Below are 19,754 nucleotides of genomic sequence, written 5' to 3' on the forward strand. Positions count from 1 at the left end.
GGAAAATGGAGAGAAAGCCCAAGAGCATGAGAAGAGTCAAGGAAGGCAGACAGTATCAAGTTACCTCAGGAAGTTCTGAATAGTTTTTAGAACACAGAGATGAAATTCAGGAGTTTCTAATCAACAGAGAGTGAGCTCCATTTCTCTTCTCTTTGGCTTCCCTTCCCCTTTCCCTGGCTTTCTCTGGAAGGAAGGAAAAAGGGTGAGCAGAGTTTGGGGGCCATGGAAGGACGGGCACACCTCTACAAAGTCCCATCAGAGCAGAGGGTGGATTGGGGAGCAGCTGAGGCTCCTGCCCCACCTCCCTTTGTGAATCAAGGGGTGTCTGCCTTCCCCTACCCCAGCCCCAAATCCCTGCCCTACTTTCCCTAATGGACACACACATTCCAAAGTCTCCAAAGGCTACCATTTCTATTGTTTAGCAATGTCCAAATAACACTGGCAAAGAAGTATGATATACTATTAATAGGGTTAAAAATAGCCAAACAATTGTAATGCAACTGATTTTTAGTGTACCTGTAAAGAAATATAAAGTAATTTGATTATTGAGAGTCCCTCTGATTTGAAAAGTGATACGTTCTACATTTTAAAAGATACAGCATAAGTAAGTCAAGAGTCTGGCTAATTCAATACATTGGGTTAAACTAGTTCAGAGTTTATTCCTGTTACAGACAATTGCTTTTGAACTTTAAGATATATTTGATTCTTTCCATCCACAATCTCCCTCCTAGGTATGGGAACATAATAAGCGGCACAAGTAGCAAAGATTCTTAGAGAGCTGGGTTTCTTTTTTTTTTTTTTTAATTGAATCATTGATTTTACCAGAACTTGTTTCCAGAAAGAAAAAGAAAAAAGAAAAAAACTCTTGTTTCCATGACATTTAAAAAAAAACAAGCTTTCATGTGGGTCATCTTGATTCTCTTAACAACCTTTTGTTACAGTAGGAAAAGCAACAGAGGATCAAGGAGGCTGACAGTTCAAGGTGCCATAAATAGTAAATTTAAAAGCTGAGGCTTAAAGCGGGGCCTTTGGCACCCTACCTAGCCCACAGGAATGACCATCCTACCATGTTGTAAATTGGATTTCTGTGTTGAAGAATATAGTCGGTGCCATTTCAAAAGTGTATTATTTTACAAGTCAATTTTGTAAGGCACTCCTTCACGTTTTCCAGTATTCTTCATAATTTCCCTGTACTTATAGTCTCACCCACATATTATGTTAAAGAATTCAGGTAACCTCAAAAAAAGTGGGAAAGATATTTCAGAACTGCCCCCCTGCTGTGCTTTTCAAGGCGGCTCAATAGTTCAATTTAAATAAGACTTTCATTTTTTTAAAACTCTTATTCTAGAAAATTAGACCAAAACTAAGTTCTTCATTCTACTGTCTAAAATCTAACTTTAGTCTTGATTGGGGGGCTGTGGGGGGGGGAAGGGAGAAAGAAAATGAGAATGGGAATATACTGATGTCATGAGCCCAGAAAAGTAAAATCGACATGGAAATCTTGTCTTTGTCTATTTGCCACTCTTCTTCATTTCTATTCTTTAAGCTCAGCAGAGCACCCAAATCTAGGAGGTGTCCCTGCCTGAAGACTCATCCTTGGGCCTGAACTCATCCATCACCCCAAGTGGGTATAGTAAGTAATAGGATCACCAGAAGATCCAGCTAAATCAGCATTTATAATCTGATGTAACATCTGTCCTGGAGAATAAAGTTCATGGAATCAGATAACTTTATAAATTAACCACAACACACAGACCTCAGATTTTTAAAAAATGTGTGTAGAAATCCAACCAAAAACTACAGCACATGAGCAACAAGAGTTTGTCCATTGCAGCTCTAATTACAATTCATAATATGCTCAGTCTCCACCTGCTTACCACAGCCTTATGCAGCAAGTGAAAAAATCAGTTGTGGGAAAGGGTCCTAGAGGAATTAAGACTTCGACATATCCTCAAGTGTTGATAGAATGGATTAAACCGGTGAGACCATATATACCTTTCGGGTTTGATGACTACAGAACTTTGTGAACCATACGTCGATGTCTTATTCAAAGGTAGGTGCTCACTAAATATTTGCTGAATGAATGAGTGAATGTATAAATGGATGAATGCGTATTGCAAAGAAATTTAGGAATTCGAACATGGCCAGAAGAACACAAGTCCTGCTCCAACAACTCATCCAATCCAATCTTCCTGCCATGTCGAGTAGAGATCCATTCATGTCATGTTCCTCTCTGGTTAGAAACAGGAACCACGGGCCCCTTTGGAGTAGTGCCGAAACAGATGAGAAATGGAAGAGCAAGGAAATCCTAGAGCCTCGCTTTCATTTTTCACCTAGTTTCTTGACTTCCAATGTTTCTGCTTATTAAACAGGAAAGAAATTAATTGTTTGTAATTTTCAAAACACTTGCATGTGAACTCATTCCAGACACAGACAGCTTTAAAGGCAAAATCACTAGAGGTTATGTGGTGTACAGGGCCTAGTTACCAAAGGAGGTCACATAAAAATTAAAAAACACTACAGAATAAATAGTCCATGTTGTCCAGGGGGATGAGCAATGCAACCCAAGTAAAAATTAAAACCAAACTGCATACACTCATCAGCATTGCATAGCACATCCGACTCGCTCGCATACAACCAATCCCTCCTGACAGGTGCTGAACTCGGTGCACCCAGCTGAGTTAGTGTGTCTCCAGGGACCCAGGGCCTTGGGCTTTCTCCCTATGCGTTGGCTGTATTCCCTTATGACCATGAAGGCAAATAAACAACCCTTCACAGCACCTTAGACTATGCACGTCTCAAATAAAAGCAATACGGATCTGTGCGTGGCTAACGTTCAGGCCCCCTCACGTGAACAAGTAACCATCTGTCCCAGGTCAGTGCTCCATTTCTAGAACACTGGATCTGATCTTGTGTTTTCGGAAATCGCATTTGCTTTATGCTATATAAAGAATTCTTCTTCTTCTTTTTCTTCACCCTGGACTGGCAGGTGAAGGGGACATTTTGAGATTATCTTCCTTGCCCCAAGATCCTTTTGGCCTGCAAGTGACAAAGAATGGATCCTTTCCTTAAGGGTTCTATTGTTCATGGAGGCGGTTGGCCCTACGGAGGAGTCTGGCAGGCAGGATGGTGGGTGGCTGGTCCGGAGACCCCTGGAAAATCTGCTCAGAAAAGACTGCCGGGGTTCAGGATTGACCACAGTGCGTCCCGTGTCAACATTCGTTTCTGCCTCCAGCTCCTCAAAGCTGTTTTGCGGGCTGAGGATCTTTTCTCTGGCCCCAGGTTGGAGGTGGGGAGAAGGCAGGTGCATCTGGGCCCCCAGGACTGAGCTCCTGTCCTGGGGTGAGCAGCCAGGGCTTTTCCCAGAAGTGCCACTAAAGCTGTCTGACACAGGGCTCTCGCCAGACTCTGGGCACTGCAGGGAACCCACCTGGAGCTTCCGGGCCCGGCTCCTTCGGCATCTTGGCTCCAAGGTCCTCCTTGTGGAGACAGGGATCAGCCTGGAGCCCTGGGGAAGTGTGTTGGCTCCCACGGTGCCGTTCAGGAAGGAAAGTTCACCATTCTTAACCCCAAGTCCTGGATTCAGTTGGACCTGAGGGACGAGGGAAAAAGAAACAAATTCAATAGATGTTTTCCATTAACTAAGTGCCAAGAACAGGCCATGTCCCATTCATCCTCTGCCATCCTGTGCCCACAGCAGACTTTCAATAAAGCCAGTTGAAGCGAAGCAGTAAGTACAACGTAATCAGGAGAGGTATCAGTATCAGCTCCAAACATCTCTCTCTCAGAATCCCTAAACTAACATTTGAGAAGACGAAGAATCTGAGAGTCATATGCAACAATATAGTTCCCATAGGTCATGTTGTTCAAAATATGCAAGATGTTCACAGACGTTACTTGGTGGCCTCACTTGAGGTTGCAAATAACTTATTGCCAACTATGCAAAAATAAAAATAAAAAGCCACCAAAACATGTGGTTATAGTCAAGATAAAAACTGGAATAAGAATTCAATCTTACAAAGTCCTTTTTACATCATGCTAATGATATAGATCTTGAACTATTGCGAGACATGTGGGCACTCCAGGCAGACTCATAATTAGACACCTTCTAAGTCAATATTCTTTAAATTTAGGGGCACCATTTATTTCTAGTATAGGCTATATACAGTGGCATGTGGGAAAACAACAAAGAAATGAGGGAGACTGCCCATGTAGGAGCAGTGGTGTCTTCTTAATCCCTAGCCGTTCCATTCTGGTTTTATTTTTACTTTTTTAAAGATTTTATTTACTTACTCATGAGAGATTCAGAGAGAAAGGCAGAGACATAGGCAGAGGGAGAAGCAGGATTCCTGTGAGGAGCCTGATGTGGGACTCGATCCCAGGACTCCAGGATCACGACCTGAGCCAAAGGCTGATGCTGAACCACTGAGCTACCCAGGTGTCCCTCCATTCTGGTTTTAAACTTAGAGATCTTACTCAGCAGAACTGCCACTCTAGAGTTAAGTGCTCTTTCCCTCCACAAACTAGATTTCACTGGCCCATCTTCCATCCTTGGCCTCTTGGGAGCCTCATCCCCTACTCATTATGCAAAACTCTTGCCCAGGAGATTTCTGGAAAAGACAATTTTCTCTATCTTGTCAGTAGCTCTTAGAAATTGGTATCCAGGATCCACCCCTGCCTGGCCCAGTCCTTAATCAAATATCAAAAAGGATGGTACAAAAGAACCTTAAGTGCATATACTGAGTGAAAGAAGCCCATCTGAAAAGTCTACATACTGTATGATTCCTACTATTTGACATCTGGAAAAGGCAAAACTATGGAGACCATAAACAGGTTAGTGGTCGCCAGGGGCTAGAGGGGAGGGAGGGATGAACAGGCAGAGAATGGAGGATTTTTAGGCCAGTGAAGCTACTCTGTATGATACTTCAGTGGGGGATACATGTCATTACACACTTGTCAAAACTGTTAAAATGTACAATAGCAAGAGTGAACTCTAATATAATCTATGGACTCTGGGCAATAATGATGTTTCTATGCAGGTTCATCAATTGAAACAAAGGCACCACCCTGGTGGGATGTTGACAGTGGGGGAGGCTGTGCCTGTGAGGGGTAGGGGAGGGAACATATGGGACTCTCTGTTCCTTCTGCTCCATTTTGCTGTGAACTTAGCACTGCTCTAAATATTTTTTTTAATTTATTGCTAGAAAATAAAAAGAAGGAAGGAGGCAAGAATTTATTTATCTCACCAGGCAAGAAGGGAGAAATCAGAACAGTAAGAAAGCAGGTCTAGAAATGAATAAATCACCACACAGGTGCATATGGTACGTGATACGTTTATATGGCCTCCCTCAATTTTTTCTCTGATAGAAATGATGGAGTAACCATTCCAAACTGCAGAAAACAAAAAAGCTGCTTCCATCAATTCCTTTAGCACAGAGGTTGACAAATGTTCTCTGTAAATGGCCATACAATCAGTATCTGAGGCCCTGTGGACCTATGGCCTTTCTCGCCATGACTAAAATCTGCTGCAGAGCAGCCCATGGACAATGTGGTAAGTGGGTGTAGCTGAGTTTCAGTCTTGTGCAATTTTCACGTGTCGTGACATTTTTCCCCCAACCATTTAAAAATGGAAAAACTAATCTTAGCTCTTGGGGCCTTCCACCTCTGAGGGACTCAAACTGCATGCTCTTTTCTGCTCCAACACTCAGTTCTCTACATCAGCTCTTCGACATCAACAGCTCCTTCTATGTCAACTGGAGTCCAAAGACTCTCACTTCATCCATTTCCTTGCCAATATCTCCAATTCCCCTCTGCCACTCCCTTTCTATCAAAGCTTCCCTCCAGACCTCTCACCTCCAGGTCCATCTGCATGCCCACATTCTCTGAATTTGTGTTTTGAACTTCAAGCTGTCCAAGAAATGCACATGGCTGTTCAGAGTGACATCCCTGTGAAGGTGTGGCTTTCCACTTAGCCCTGCCTCCCCGCCAGTCCTGTCTCCTTAGCCACCTGTCCTTTCGCCATAGGCAGTTGTTTCAAACCTCAAGAACTGTCCTCAAACCTTCAGTCGTACAACCTCCCCACAACCTCCCAGCCGAAGGTCTCACCATCTAGATTAGAGAGAAAACAAAAGTCACAAGCTAGCAACTTTCTGTTGCCTGCTGCCCAACACATCTGGAACGTTCCCATCCTCTCCACAAGAAAAGGGACCGGTCTGTCTGCACTGTGAATTCCTGGCCACCCCAGCTTATCAATGATTCATTTTCTCCCACTTTGTTATCTTGTTTCTCCAATCTTTTTCTCTTCCTGGTGCTCTGCTCACTCCTTTGCAACAGCAATTAAACCTACTCAAGTTTTTCTTGAATAAAGCATTCTTTCCCCCGCTATCCCCTCCAGCTCCGTCTCTCCTCTCCCTCACAGCCAAGCCTCTCTATAAAATTCATCCACACTCATTTATCCTGTTAACCACCCCCCACCCATTTCCCCTACCCACACCACTGACTCTCCTTCCTACCAAGACATGGAAATTGCTCTTGCCAAGATCATCCACAATCAACTTCCTTGTCATCCATTGTTACCGGAGCTTTGGTAGAATTTTACAAGGCTGACTGTTCTCCTTTACATTTGAAGTCTTCTTCTTTTTAAGCTTTTATGTCAACACATTCTTCTAAATTTTCTGCTTCTTTTCCATCTACCCCTTCTTGGTTTCTATTGAAGGAGCCTCTTCCCCTGTCAGTTCATTATACGTTGTGTTTCTTCAGTGCTGACCTGAGTCCTCTTCTCTTTGCATACCCTCCCAGAGCAATCTCATGGGCACCCATGCCTTCAATTACTATTTAAATGATGAAAGCTCCCCAAAGCATAACTACAGTTCAAACCAGTTTTTTAAGCTTATACTTATCTATCCAACTGTCTTCCAGGCACCAGCTACTCAAACTCAACATGTCCAAAATTGAACTCATTTCCCCTCTGTGCTAATTCTGTTCTGTTTAGTCTTTTTCCCTTTCTTCGAATACATCAGCTCCGTGTTAGTCAAGCAAGAACGTCATTTTTTCTTCTTCATCTTCATGTTATCCATTCGCGTGGACTCTGCCTCACAGAGATCTCTCAGATCTTTCTGTGTCTCCATGTACAAGGCCATTAACCCTAGGTTAGGCTCTCACATCTCTCGTCTGAATTATTGCAATGGTCATATGATAAGGCCCCCATGCTCTCACCTCCCTCCAATCCCTTCTCCACTCCACTACAAGAGGAGCTTCAAAAACAGTTTTCATCATGTCACCTTCCTGCTTCAGATGGCTCCCTACTCTTCTTGAAATAAAAATCTAAGCCCTTAAAATGTCCTATCACACCATCGACAATCTGCCCCTTCTTCCTCCAGCCTGGTCATTTACCACTTCCTCCCTTTTAGGCTCTAGTTGTCGAAATTGAACTTCTTGGATATTATTTGCTCTTTCCTAGTTCCAGTGTTTGTGTATATTATTTCCTTTGTCTGAAATATGTCTCCTCTAACCCTTTTTCCTAAAAACCCATGGCCAATGCCAGCTTCTACATCATTTCTGCTTGGAAGCTTTCTTGATATCACTAAATCTGGGGTGGGTCTCCTAAATATTGGCTCTGTCACTTATTAGTTGTTGGATTTTAGACAAGTTACCTAATCTTCCTAGGCCTGTTTCTAAGGAGATAATCCTAAATACCAGCATCAGAGAGTTGTAAAAAGGATTAAATGATAACAGTGCCTAGGACATAGTAGTGCTAAATACAAGTTGATCATTATCATAGTAATTAGTATTATTATTAGATCTTCTAGAAGCCTTACCATATTATAGTAGTTACCACACTGTTAAGCATCTGCCCACTTACTTTTCTGTATCTTCCTCTAAACTTGTCATCTGGAAGAAGGATTGTATGCATCTTCTTCGTTGTTGTAACTCCAGTACCTAGCATGTTGTAGGTAATCACTAGATGTCTTTTGGATATATAAGTAAAGCTTAATACCTAAGAAAATATAAATTTTTACACGTAGAAATGTATGGAAGTGTAGAATGTATGAATTGGGCCCCTAATTATTTGACATTAGGTAGATATAAAGTCTTATCTAGAAAATTCAAAAAGACTTTCATCATTTGGTTGGCCATTTCTGCAAACTTTTAAAGAGAAAGAAATATCAACTTTCCTTCCTTATAGAAAGGTCTAAGATCCTTAGACCACATAGCACAACTGAATATAAATAACATTATTAATGCAGAAATGCAGATGTGTGCAGATAGAGTGAAGAATTTCTAGGAGAAACATAATGCTGGGTGATTGAGAGAGATCCCTTGAGGGAGAAGAAAAGCTCCTCTTGCCAAAAAAAATAAATTGAAACTCATTTGTAGGAATTCTGATCATTTAGAGCTCATCTTTCCAAGAAATATTTGTAAAATATTACAAATTGAGAGCTAGCATTTTCAAGTTTCAGGGAATGTTAGCAGTTATCTTGATGAATAGAATGATCATTTGTCACCCATTTGACTCTGAACACTTGAGAAACAAGAGAATATACATCACTGAAAAATGATGAAGCTGTTTAAGAACAGATTCACATCATGAAGGGAAAATAATATTGTCTCTTACTAGAAGTGACTGTAAGAGATAGCAAAAGAGAATTTTTCCTACATTGAGAAAAAAATTAAATGGAACTAAATTATACATATAATAAGAAACATCAAAACAGGCCAAACTTGCCTACCAAAGAGTTGAAACCACTCCTTTATAATTAATTGATCTTTAGATTAAAATCACTTACTCTAACTGATTAACCAAAACCACTGGTGTTAACCTGCTTTTCAATAAGAGTGAAAAACTTCTAAGTCATAGCCTCCAAATGTTCTTTCAGGGAGTATTGAGTGAGATGAAGAGCAGGGATGGGAGTGTGTGTGTGTGTGTGTGTGTGTGTGTGCGCGTGCGCGCGTGTATGTGCGTGTGTTGCTGCATGGGGTACATTAGGGATGTGGATAGAGAATGGAATAGAAACAGAGGAGGAACAAAGGGAGGAATAGAGTCTGAGTGTGTACAGCTGAGAGATTTCAACAGAAGAAAATGAATTACTTTTTTCATGAGAGGCTATGTTCTTTCATTTTTCAATAGCTAATGAAAAACATAAGGACACCTTAGCTAAATGTCTGTTGATAAAATGAAAAGAATCACATGCTTGCTTACACCAATCTAGCTTCTGGAATATACACCTTTTTCTGAAGAGACAGACTTATTTCCTGAAAACAAGCAGTCAATCAACCCATGTTTCAGAACAGCTGTCTACTTACTAGTCTACTGGAAATAGACATTTACAACAAAATACCAAAAAGATGAAGAGAGTCATAAACTCCCAAATTATATGGTACAAGAATACAAAAATATGTAATCAGTTATGTATTACAAAAATTTCCACGTAAAATGTACACCAAATGGGAGTGAATGTGCACTTGAGCTTCACGGCAGATTCCACAGAGAAATTACTATCTGAGCAGAGCCTTGAAGGATGGATAAGTAAAAAGTAAGAGAAAAACACCTCTGGACAAGCGGCAGCTTAGGCAAAACATAGATGCAGATATCCATAAAATGGAATATGTTCAACTTAAACAAGAATGAAACTCTGACACATGCTACACGGATAAACCTTGAAAATATTATACTGAGTGAACCAAGCCAGACATAAGGGTGAATGTTACATCATTCCACATATGGAAGGCCTAGGAGAGGCAAATTTATAGGAACAGAAAGAAGAATAGAGGTTACCAGGGACAGAGGGAGGAGAGAATAGTGGGTTATATGGTGTAATAGGTACAGAGTTTCTATTTGGTGTGATAAAAAAAGTTCTGGAAACAGACCGTGGTAATGGTTGCACAACATTGTAAATGTACTTAATGGCATTGAATCCAAGACTTAAAAGTGGTTCAAGTGATAAATTTTATGCTCTGTGTATCTTATGACAAAAAAAAAAAAAAAAAAAAACCTGGGTGTAGGAGTGAGCCTAGAGCTCTGTAAAGAAAGTTGGGATAGCCATAAACTTAGCAATCATTTAAAGATATATTCAACTGTGATGTGCTGGATAAAAGAGGATGCCTGGAGCAAGACTGAAGAGTTAGAATGAAGAGTTAGAATGTTGTAATAATAATGCACATTTAAAGCTACTTGGGCTGAACAAAGGAAGGCAGAAAAGGAATGTCCCCAAAGGAAAACTACAATAGTTGGGTGTGACTGAATGTGGGGCTTCTGGAAAAAGGGGCTTTAATAGTGATGATGTTTCAAAGCCAGAGAAAATGAAGAGACAGTGGCCAGAGCTGGAGAACATGGGAGAGAAGTTGACTTAGATTTTGCTTGGACTGAATGTAAGGTGAGGATGAGACATTACGTTCAAATCATCTTACAGGGGGCTAGAAATAAGCTAAATAAACAAATAAATAAGCTAAAGCTCAACAGCTAGAGATGCAAACACAGAAGTAAGGAGGACAGATGATATTAAATCCACAGGACGCTCTGTATTTCTTAATCTTAGGGAAATTTTTAGTCAAGGACAGCAGTTCTCAACTTCTCAAACTTCTCAGCAGTTCTCAAACTTCACCCCTCCCCCCCAGAGGCATTTGACAAGGTCTGGAGGCATCTTGGTTGTCAAAACTAGGATGCAGGGTATTGAGGGGTCGTTGTTACTGGCATCTAGTGGCAGAACCAACAATGCTGCTAACATGAGCAATGCACAGGACAGTCCTCCACAATGAAGAATCATCTAGTCCAAAATGTCAATACCACTATAGATGAGAAAACCTGATTCAGGGACAGGAAGAAAAAGGTGAGGGTTTGGGAAGAAATAGCAAAGGGATAGCCAGACAAAGAAGAGAAAATGCTGAGTTAAAGAGCTGGGTTATTGAAGCCTCCAGAGGAGAGACTTTCGAGGCAGGAGCAGTCAGCATTTACTGATGCTGGTGGTCTTAGAGCAAAAACACTTCCAGCATCTGTACATGAGGTGAGGACGCAGGGCAAAAAGCAGCCCCCAAAGATAGGAGAGACAGACAGACAAATACAGAAAATCACAGCTTCTCAGAGCAGAGACTCATAAGTGGAAGCCACAGCAGGAACCAGCGCCAAGCAAGGAAAACCTCAACTATCACTGAGGAATGCTAGAAGGCTCAGTGTAGATAACTCTGTGAGTTAAAAACTCCAGGGGGTCTCAGTCACAGAGGGGCCCTGCAAACTTGTGAGATTTCCCTCCAGGAGCTTGACCAGATGCTCGCAATAAATAGCAGAGAAAAATCTCTTTGTCTTTCTGGAAGGGAAGGAGAAAAAGTACCACTTTTAAATCCACCAGAAAACTGTGTCCTGCTCTCAGAGTAAACTAGTTAAGCAAAAGTTAACCCTGATAGGTACTATCGGAGCCTAACTGACCCAGGGGAAGGGAAATACTCAATTCCAACTGATTCTAGCCACCCTCTCCTGCCAAAGGAGGAAGAAAAAAATTTTTAAAATACTGGTGAATTCACAGTCCCAGGCACAGACTCACTAAAAGACTGTGTGCAATGTAATCATAGAATGCTGTCCCTCCCCCAACTGTTCACCACCACATTACAAAAGGCCTATTTTCAGCAGTTCCTTTTACCTGCTACATCATGTCTGGCTAGCAAAAGCAAAACAAAAAAAGAAGGCATACTAAAAGGTAAAAAATACAATTTGAAGGGACAGGTTAAGCATCAGAACCAGGCATAGCAGAATTGCAGGAATTATCAGGCCAGGAATTTGAAACAGCTATGGTTAATGTACTAGGAGCTCTAATTGATAAAGTAGACAGCACGCAAGAACAGATGGGCAATATTAACAGAGATAGAAACCCTAAGAAAGAATAGAAAGAAACACTGGAGATTAAAAAACAACGACCACAACTGCCTTTGATGGGCTTACTAGTAGACTGGACAGGGCTGAGGAAGGAATCCTGAGCTTGAGGGGACCTCAAAAGAAACGTTCAAAACTAAAAATCAAAGAGAACAAAGACAACAATCTAGAACAGAATATCCAAGGACAGTGAGACAACCACCAAAAGTGTAACAGATGGATAATAGGAAGACCAGAAGGCAGGAAAGAGAGAAAGGAAACAGAAGCAGTATTTGAAATAACAAAAACTGAAAATCTATCCCAAATTAATGTCAGAAACGAAACCACAAATCCAGGAAGCTCAGAGAACACCAAGGATAAAAATTCCGCAAAAGCTACACCTTGACACATTGTTTTCCAGACTACAAAAATCAAAGATAAAGAAAAAAATCCTAAGACACCAGAAAAAAAAAAAAAAAGACAAGAGTGGGGTGTTTGCATGGCTCAATCAGTTGAGCATCCAACTCTTGTTTCCCCGCTCAGGCCGCCATCTCATGGATGGTTAGATCGAGCCCTGTGTCAGGCTCTGTGCTCAGCAGGGAGTCTGCTTGAAGATTCTCTCCCTCTGCCCCTCCTCCCACTTGAGTGCTCTCTCTCTCTCTCTCTCAAATAAATTTTAAAAATTGTAAAAAAAAAAAAAAAAAGACACAAATCGCATCTCACCTTTCAACAACTATGCAAGCAAGAAAAAAATGGAGTGGAAATACCAACATAGAATTTCGCATCCTATAAATTCTCCTTCAAAAGTGAAGGAGATTCAAGGCCTCAAACAAAGAGAAATTGAAGGGATTTGTTTGCCAGGAGGCCTGCCTTGCAAGACACATCACAGGTCTTTGGAGAGAAGCAAAATAATATGGTCAGAAGCTTGAAAGGAAGAGCACTGAAGAAGAAATAAGTGAAGGTAAATGCAAAACTTCCATTTTTCTCATTCTTCATTGATCTAATGAAAAAGTTTATTTAAAATAATAACACCATATTCTATATGTTGGCAAATTGAACACCAATAAAAAATAAATTTATAAAAAAAATAACACCAACAGTGTGTTTAATTATGTAGGTTTATGTTTATATCATATGTTAGCACCAGATGTACATAGAAAAGAGGAGAGACCTCAAGTCAATAATCTAAGTTTCCACCTTAGAAAACTAGAAAAAGAAAAGCATATTAAATCCAAAGTCAGCAGGGGGGCCTGTGTGACAGCCAGTCGGTTGAGTGTCTGATTCTTGCTTTCAGCTCAGGTCATGATCTCAGGGTCGTGAGATTGAGCTCCGGTGCCAGGCTCCAGGCTCCGCACAGAGTCTGCTTGTCCCTCTCTCTCTGCGCATACTCTCTCTCGCTCTCTTTCAAGCAAACGAACAAATAAATAAAATCTGCCCCCAAAAGTCCAAAGTAAGCAGAAGAAGGGATAATGGGAATTAGAGCAGAAACCAGTGAAATTTAAAGCAGGAAATCAATAGATTGATTTTTGGAGGAAGAACTTGTTCTGGGGGAGAGGTGTGGATTCTAACTCAGGTACCAGTTGTAGAGGATTCAGAGGTGAGGCCAAGGACTGGAGGAAGGATATGCAGGCATGAGTTCTAAGTCTTTCAGCAGAATAAACTGGGAAGAGCTGCCCGGAAGGATGGCTGATGACCAGTGTCTGTTGTTGAGACTCAGTATCCTGGGTTGTATTGATGCGGGGTCATGTACTGGCATAACTGAACTGTCTAGGTCCATGAACAAGACGCCCCCACTGTGGAACAGGAGTGGAGGTGAATGTGAACTTTCTCACTTCGTTCATCTTGGGAGGCAGTCAACCATTGTTTTTTTTTTTTAATAATAAACTTATTTTTTACTTGTGTTCAATTTGCCAACATACAGAATAACACCCAGTGCTCATCCCGTCAAGTGCCCCCCTCAGTGCCCGTCACCATTCACCCCCACCCCCCACCCTCCTCCCCTTCCACCACCCCTAGTTCATTTCCCAGAGTTAGGAGTCTTTATGTTCTGTCTCCCTTTCTGATATTTCCTACCCCTTTCTTCTCCCTTCCCCTCAGTCTACCCTTGTTAAGAAAGACTTGGAAGGTGGGCCCTCAAGGGGCTAAGAGGCAACCTCCCTTCTCTTGCTATGTGCTTGGCCTGGAGCCTCTCCTGGTGACGGGTGTGGAGAACACACAGAGGAGACCTGGGAAAGGATCTCAAGGTCACATCTTGGCCAATGAGCTCTGAATGGTGACACCCAGAGGTGCTTGTAATTCACCTTCCCTGTACAGAATCTTTTGTTGTTTTCCCCTTTTATCCTAAAACTTTCAGAAAGATCTTATTGAAAATTGCAGCCTGGTTTCAATAGCGTTGTGGAGACATTGGCAAGGACATGCCCATAAGTGCAGGGCGGTGGTGGCCGCAGTTGCCAGTGGAGGAGAGCTGGCCCTGCAGCCTGTGCCAGTCTTCTAGGGGTTATTGGCAACACAACCGGGGAACGATGGTCTGGTGAGGAGAGACCTAAGGTTTTTTCAGTGCAACTGAGAAATTGCATCTTAGGGACTATGGCACACCACCAAGTGACATACTGGCTTCTGTGACATCATAATCTTTACCTCCTTTCTCGCTGCTCCTTCTCACATTCCTTCACTCATTCTTCTTCTCTTTCTCACTCCTGGAGTGTGGATGTTTTGTAGGCTCTGCCTTCATCTCTTCTCATTCTACCCTCTGTTCCTTGATACTAGCACTTCTTCCCAGCGCTTCAACCATCACCCCCAATCTATGTCCCCAGGCCAAGTTCCAGCTCCCAGAGGCCACCTGACTGGGTATATCTTCCTGAATGACCTGCAAGCATCTTAAACTCAGTGCGTCCAGACTCATCAGCACCTCCTTCTTTTCTACCCCTACATCTAATTCATTTCCAAATCTGTTAAGTCCAACCCTGAAATATAGTTCATATTTAACCTCACGCTTCTATTGTGGGTCCCCTTACTCTAAACTTTGCTGGTTCCTATTGGATGACTGAAGTCACTCTGGATGCGTCAGTCTAGCACTCATCCGATCTACTCTACATGGTGGTACCAGGGTTATCATTCTAAACTGTATACTACAGACTATCTGCCATTTCTTGAAAAACATTAATAAATGCCTCTCTAATGCCTGTTGTATGTCCTCCTGTTCTCATACTCAGTGGGCCAACAAGCATTCTCCTAAACTCCTTTGAGCTCTCCAGCCGCTCACCCTGCTACCCCCAGTTCGGTCACCCTCCAAGTGGCACATCCTTCAAACAACTTTTCCAAACTTGGTCAAATTAACACTTTCTGTCCCTACACTCAAGGTGGGGACAGAGAATTTACCATAGGCCACTTGCCATCCCAGGCACTTGTGGGAAATCAGGCCTCCCATCAGCCTATAAAGGCAGTGTGACATCACACAGAACCCCTAGCCAAAGGGCACCTGTGGGAAAAACACAGGGACAAAGGAGGACTGCTAGAGAGGGAAGGGAGGAATTAGCCTACCATACATTTGCAGCCGTTAAGAACTAAGACAAATGGAGGACAGGGCCTAGAACAGGGCCTGGCCCAGGATAGGCACTCAGGAAGAGTATTTGGTGAATGAAGAAACATGGACATATTTGATCATTTATTGATACATTCATTCATTTACTGAGCATCCACTATGTACCCTAAAGTCACTCTCATCACAAATAAACATTCTAGACTCTGAGAAGCATCCGGCCATCTGCGCTGACAGGAGAAAAGAATTGTTCACCGTGTGCACCTGGTGAGATGGCTAGTGGCCTTCTTACACACGCAATCATCGCATTGCTTCTGCGCCATCTCCTACAGTTTCTACTTTACAGAGCACCTCCATTTACATTCTCTTTTCTGATCCTCAGAACAAATTCTACGTGTCAGCGTCACTCACAGCCTCCATCAGTGACTGCTGATTGCAGTGAGGATAAAACAGAAGCTAGTTAGCCAGGCTCCGGTTCATTCACACAAGAATGTGGTTGGCCTACCGTGTGCCAGACACTGTTCTAGGTCCTGAGAGTACAAAAGTGGATGAAGAGCTTCCTGCCCTCATGGAGCTTATCTTCCAGTGGCTGACCATAGTCCTGATGATGTAGTCTCCAGCCACCTGCTCATCTTCCCCTGAGCCCCTCTTTTTACCCCAGCCACAGAGAACCTCAGGCAGTGTTCTGCACATGCCCTGTTAAGGAAATGCCACCACATGCTTCTCTTTGGAAGAGACCGTGGGTGACCCTTCTCCATCTGGCTACTTCCTTCTGGGCTGTCCAGCCTCGGCAGGCCCAGGTATCACTCCTCAGGAAGCTTTGCCCATGACACGCCCCCCGCGGGTCTAGCATGCCCACACATGTCCATTCTGGCCTTCAAGAAAGGTTATTCGTGGAGAGGTTAATTAGTGGTTTTCCCTTGAATGGGTATTATTTCCTTTCTTTTGGCCAACATCAGTCATCTGGGCCACCCTGCATTTGTTCCCCTACTGATCTTCACTGGCGGCCCTCACTCTTCCCTGGGAGTCCCAGGAGGGCCTGACTCCACAGGCAATCCAGCAGAGCCTCTGCCTCAGAACTACACCACACCATACAACCCCATTCCCTTGGATGCAATAATTGGTTTAGAGGAGAGGAGAATCTGATCCAAGTTGGGAGGCTTGATCTGAAAAATAGGAACAGTTAAAAATGTGCCCCCTGCTGCACACACATATGAAATGTTTGTTCCACAGTGAGCTTGATTTTAAATGCTAGAGATTAACCAAGGCTGAAGGAGAAACCTTAGATGCCTTAGAAATTGCTGAGTTAAATCAGAGGCAACTAAGAGAAACAGTGCCTGTCCACCTTGGGTGACAGGTAAATAATTGAGAAATCATTTCATAAGGAATCCATCTGATTCAAACTCAAGGCAGATAATAAAATTAAAGGGAAAGACTATTCATCTTCTATCCTGTTATTATTACTTGACCCAACAGGCCTTAAAGGGGTTACTGACCTTTTCTTAAGGACAGAAGCCACAGAACATTTTGCTGTGGTGTCATGTACACCGCCCTGCCTGCACTCACTTACACACACTTGCACACCCACCAAGCACTGGACGATAATGGGTAACTGTCTGGGTTTTGGAGCTGAGTAGATACTTCCTTACCTGTGTCTTGTGTCTTAGGCAATTAACTGAGTAGCTCAGTTTTCTCATCTGCAAAATGGGAGGAACAGTGCCTCCCTAGGTTGTTATAAGAATTAAATAAAGCAATCCATGTAACAACCCTTAGCCTAGGTCAGAACAGATAGCAATAGCTAAAATTGCATTCTGGGCATAACCTTAAGCACTTGAAGCATGACGTCGTTCTGTGCGGCTGACCACCCACACTCTAGGAAGATGCTACTCCTCCCTCCATTGTGCTAATGAAGGAATCGAGGCTTAGCCAGGCAGCTACTAGGTGCCAGGCCCAACTGCCACGAAACACTCGGCGAGGGACGACACATGGTAGCGATCATGATTGTGCCTGGCTTAGATGGGATGCTTACAGGAGAAACCTTTAAAATCAAGATTTTCTTTTTAAACTAAGGAGCTCTAATCATCAAATTAGATTGGGGATAAAATTGATAGTGATACAAGCTGCTTAAACATTAAGTCACCAGGGGAAAAATATGAAGTCAACAGGACTACAAACTTAACATCTCCAACCACAGTTAACAACTTCAGCTTCCTTAGGTCGGATGGAAAAGCTTACACTACTCCTGAACCCAAAGCCGTGGGCAAAGTATTTGCATACAGTTTCAAAGGGACAAGCTGAGAAATGGGATGTCCTCTGATTCTCCTGCGAACCACTTGCACCACTTGCGTGAGCTCACGGGGCGTGAACTCCATTATCTGGCAGATGAGGGGATTTTATTAGATCAGTGCCTCTCAGCCCTGACACTACATATTTGAGTCACCCCAGGCGCCCCCAGAGATGCTGATCTCACCGGCCTGGGGTGCAGGCCCATGGGAATTTTTGCAAGCTCCCCAGGGATTCTGATGTGCAACCGAAGCTGAGAACCGCTGCATTCGATCATCACTAAGGCCCATCTCAGAGGTCAAACCACACAGCTCCATGCGCATCTATAAAGATCAGAGGCAAAACAGGAATGAATACCTGAAGCAGAATCTTGTTGCCATCATAGTCCTGTGTTTGCCACCTGGTGCGGCTGATGGGGACGCACGGATGAGGTAGGAGAGGCACCAGCTGGCCGATCTCTTGAACCTTGAACTGCAGCACCGAAGACTCTTTGGGGTCCACTGACACTCCAAGGGGCAGCTGCTTGAGCGACAACTGCAGAGCAAAGCTCTCGGTGGCGTAGAGCACAAAGAAACAGAAGTTGCTCTTCTGCAACGTGGCTTCCTTCTGCAGGATCAGCTCATAGAGCCTGATGGCGTCCTCGTAGTTGTCAAAGCTGCAGTAGAGGGTGACTCTCAGGATCTCGGTGCCGCGGTGCACCTGCCTCACGCCCCACACGGGCATCTGGCTGTCCAGACTGTAGAACTCCTGATTGGCAAGGATGTAGGGACACGGCCTCCCCTGGGCGCTCGGGGCGGGGTAGCACTGCCACGGCCAGCGCCCTAGGGAGTCAAGAACCCGAAAGAGCCGCTCCTCCCCGAGGCTCTCGTGCAGGAAGAGCAAAACAGACATCCCCGGGAACCGTGACCGCCTGGAGTGGCACTTGTCGTAGTATTTCACCGGACTGCCCCGCTCTGACACCAGGAAGGGTCGGACGTCTGGGCAAATGCAGGCCAGGAGCTGATCCAGGGTTTGCTGCAGAAGCGAGCCTTGGCCAGAGCTGGCCAGGAGGTGGATGGTCATGGCCAGGGGCTCCGGGGCCCCGTCCATTCTGGAAGGCGAACGAGGGGGATCGAAGGAAGCAAGCGCGGGGGGCCCGCTGCGGAGCCGTGACCCGGCCGGAGACCTGCGGCCCCTTCAGAGCAGAGCTCGGAGCCCGGGCCCCGCTTGCGGGGGGCCACACGGCCAGAGTCCACGCGGATTGGGGCCCGCCAGCCGTGGGGCCCGTGTCATCGGGCTCGCCCGGCGTGTAACTGCGGGTTGGCTTGTCCAGGCCCAGCCCTGGGTTTCTGTTTGACCTAAAAACCTATAATCCTGAGAACCACCCAAGTGGGTGGTTCTTGCAGACACTCAGTAAAGGAAATGACCAAGCAGAAAGGAACACGAGGCCGTGGGCTCGGTGGGGCTGATTGCAATCTGTTTGGTTGAAAAGACATCCATTTTATGAGCCCACAATGGGCTCTGATTTCCTCCTTGCATCTCTCTGTGTTTACAGTAGCCTGCCAGGCCACCTGAACACAATGACCGCTTTAAAACAATTCTCGAAACTTGTCCCCTGGCCAGGATTTTTTTTCCCCCTTTGTCTTTTTTTTTTGTTACAGGACAACTGATGCTGGCAGTGAAGAGAAGACACTGTATCTAAATGATACTGAGCGTTCCCTGCAGATGATTTGCTGTGATGCGAAGCCTGAGCGCATGTACTAAAATGTTGCAAAAAAAAAAAAAAAAAAAAGAAAAAGAAAAAAAAAGTCGCAAAACAAACAAAATTCCCCCTTTATTCATGCTGATTCTTCAGGAAGAGTGAGAGCTTCCGAACGTGGACAGTAGGATTGCTCAGATCTATTGAGGATCTCCTAGGCACCAGTCATAAGCGGTTCTAAAACTTGACATAAATGGATTTAATTCTGCAGCAAACCTGTGAAGAAAAGACGATTTATCCCCAGAATACTTGCAAAGGGCCCAGGGCTAAGCCACAGAAAAGCTAAGCGACTTGCCTAAGGTTTCACAGCTAAAAAGTGGCTGAGGGAAGATTTGCACCCAGGAACTGAGAGGAGT

The 19,754-nt window shown here is 43.8% G+C and overlaps 1 protein-coding gene across 1 annotated transcript; it reads right to left on the reverse strand.

Annotated features, from left to right (window-relative positions):
• Positions 1-634: 634 nt before the first annotated feature.
• Positions 635-19,258, reverse strand: FAM124B (family with sequence similarity 124 member B). Its single transcript, XM_038573950.1, has 2 exons — positions 18,018-19,258; positions 635-3,592 (listed from the first exon to the last, which is right to left on the reverse strand). Exons 1-2 carry the CDS (start codon positions 18,747-18,749, stop codon positions 2,942-2,944), a joined length of 1,383 nt encoding a protein of 460 aa, XP_038429878.1. The 5' UTR covers positions 18,750-19,258; the 3' UTR covers positions 635-2,941.
• Positions 19,259-19,754: the final 496 nt, after the last annotated feature.

This window comes from Canis lupus, chromosome 25 (genome assembly GCF_011100685.1).
Source record: "Canis lupus familiaris isolate Mischka breed German Shepherd chromosome 25, alternate assembly UU_Cfam_GSD_1.0, whole genome shotgun sequence".
Lineage (NCBI taxonomy): Eukaryota > Metazoa > Chordata > Mammalia > Carnivora > Canidae > Canis > Canis lupus.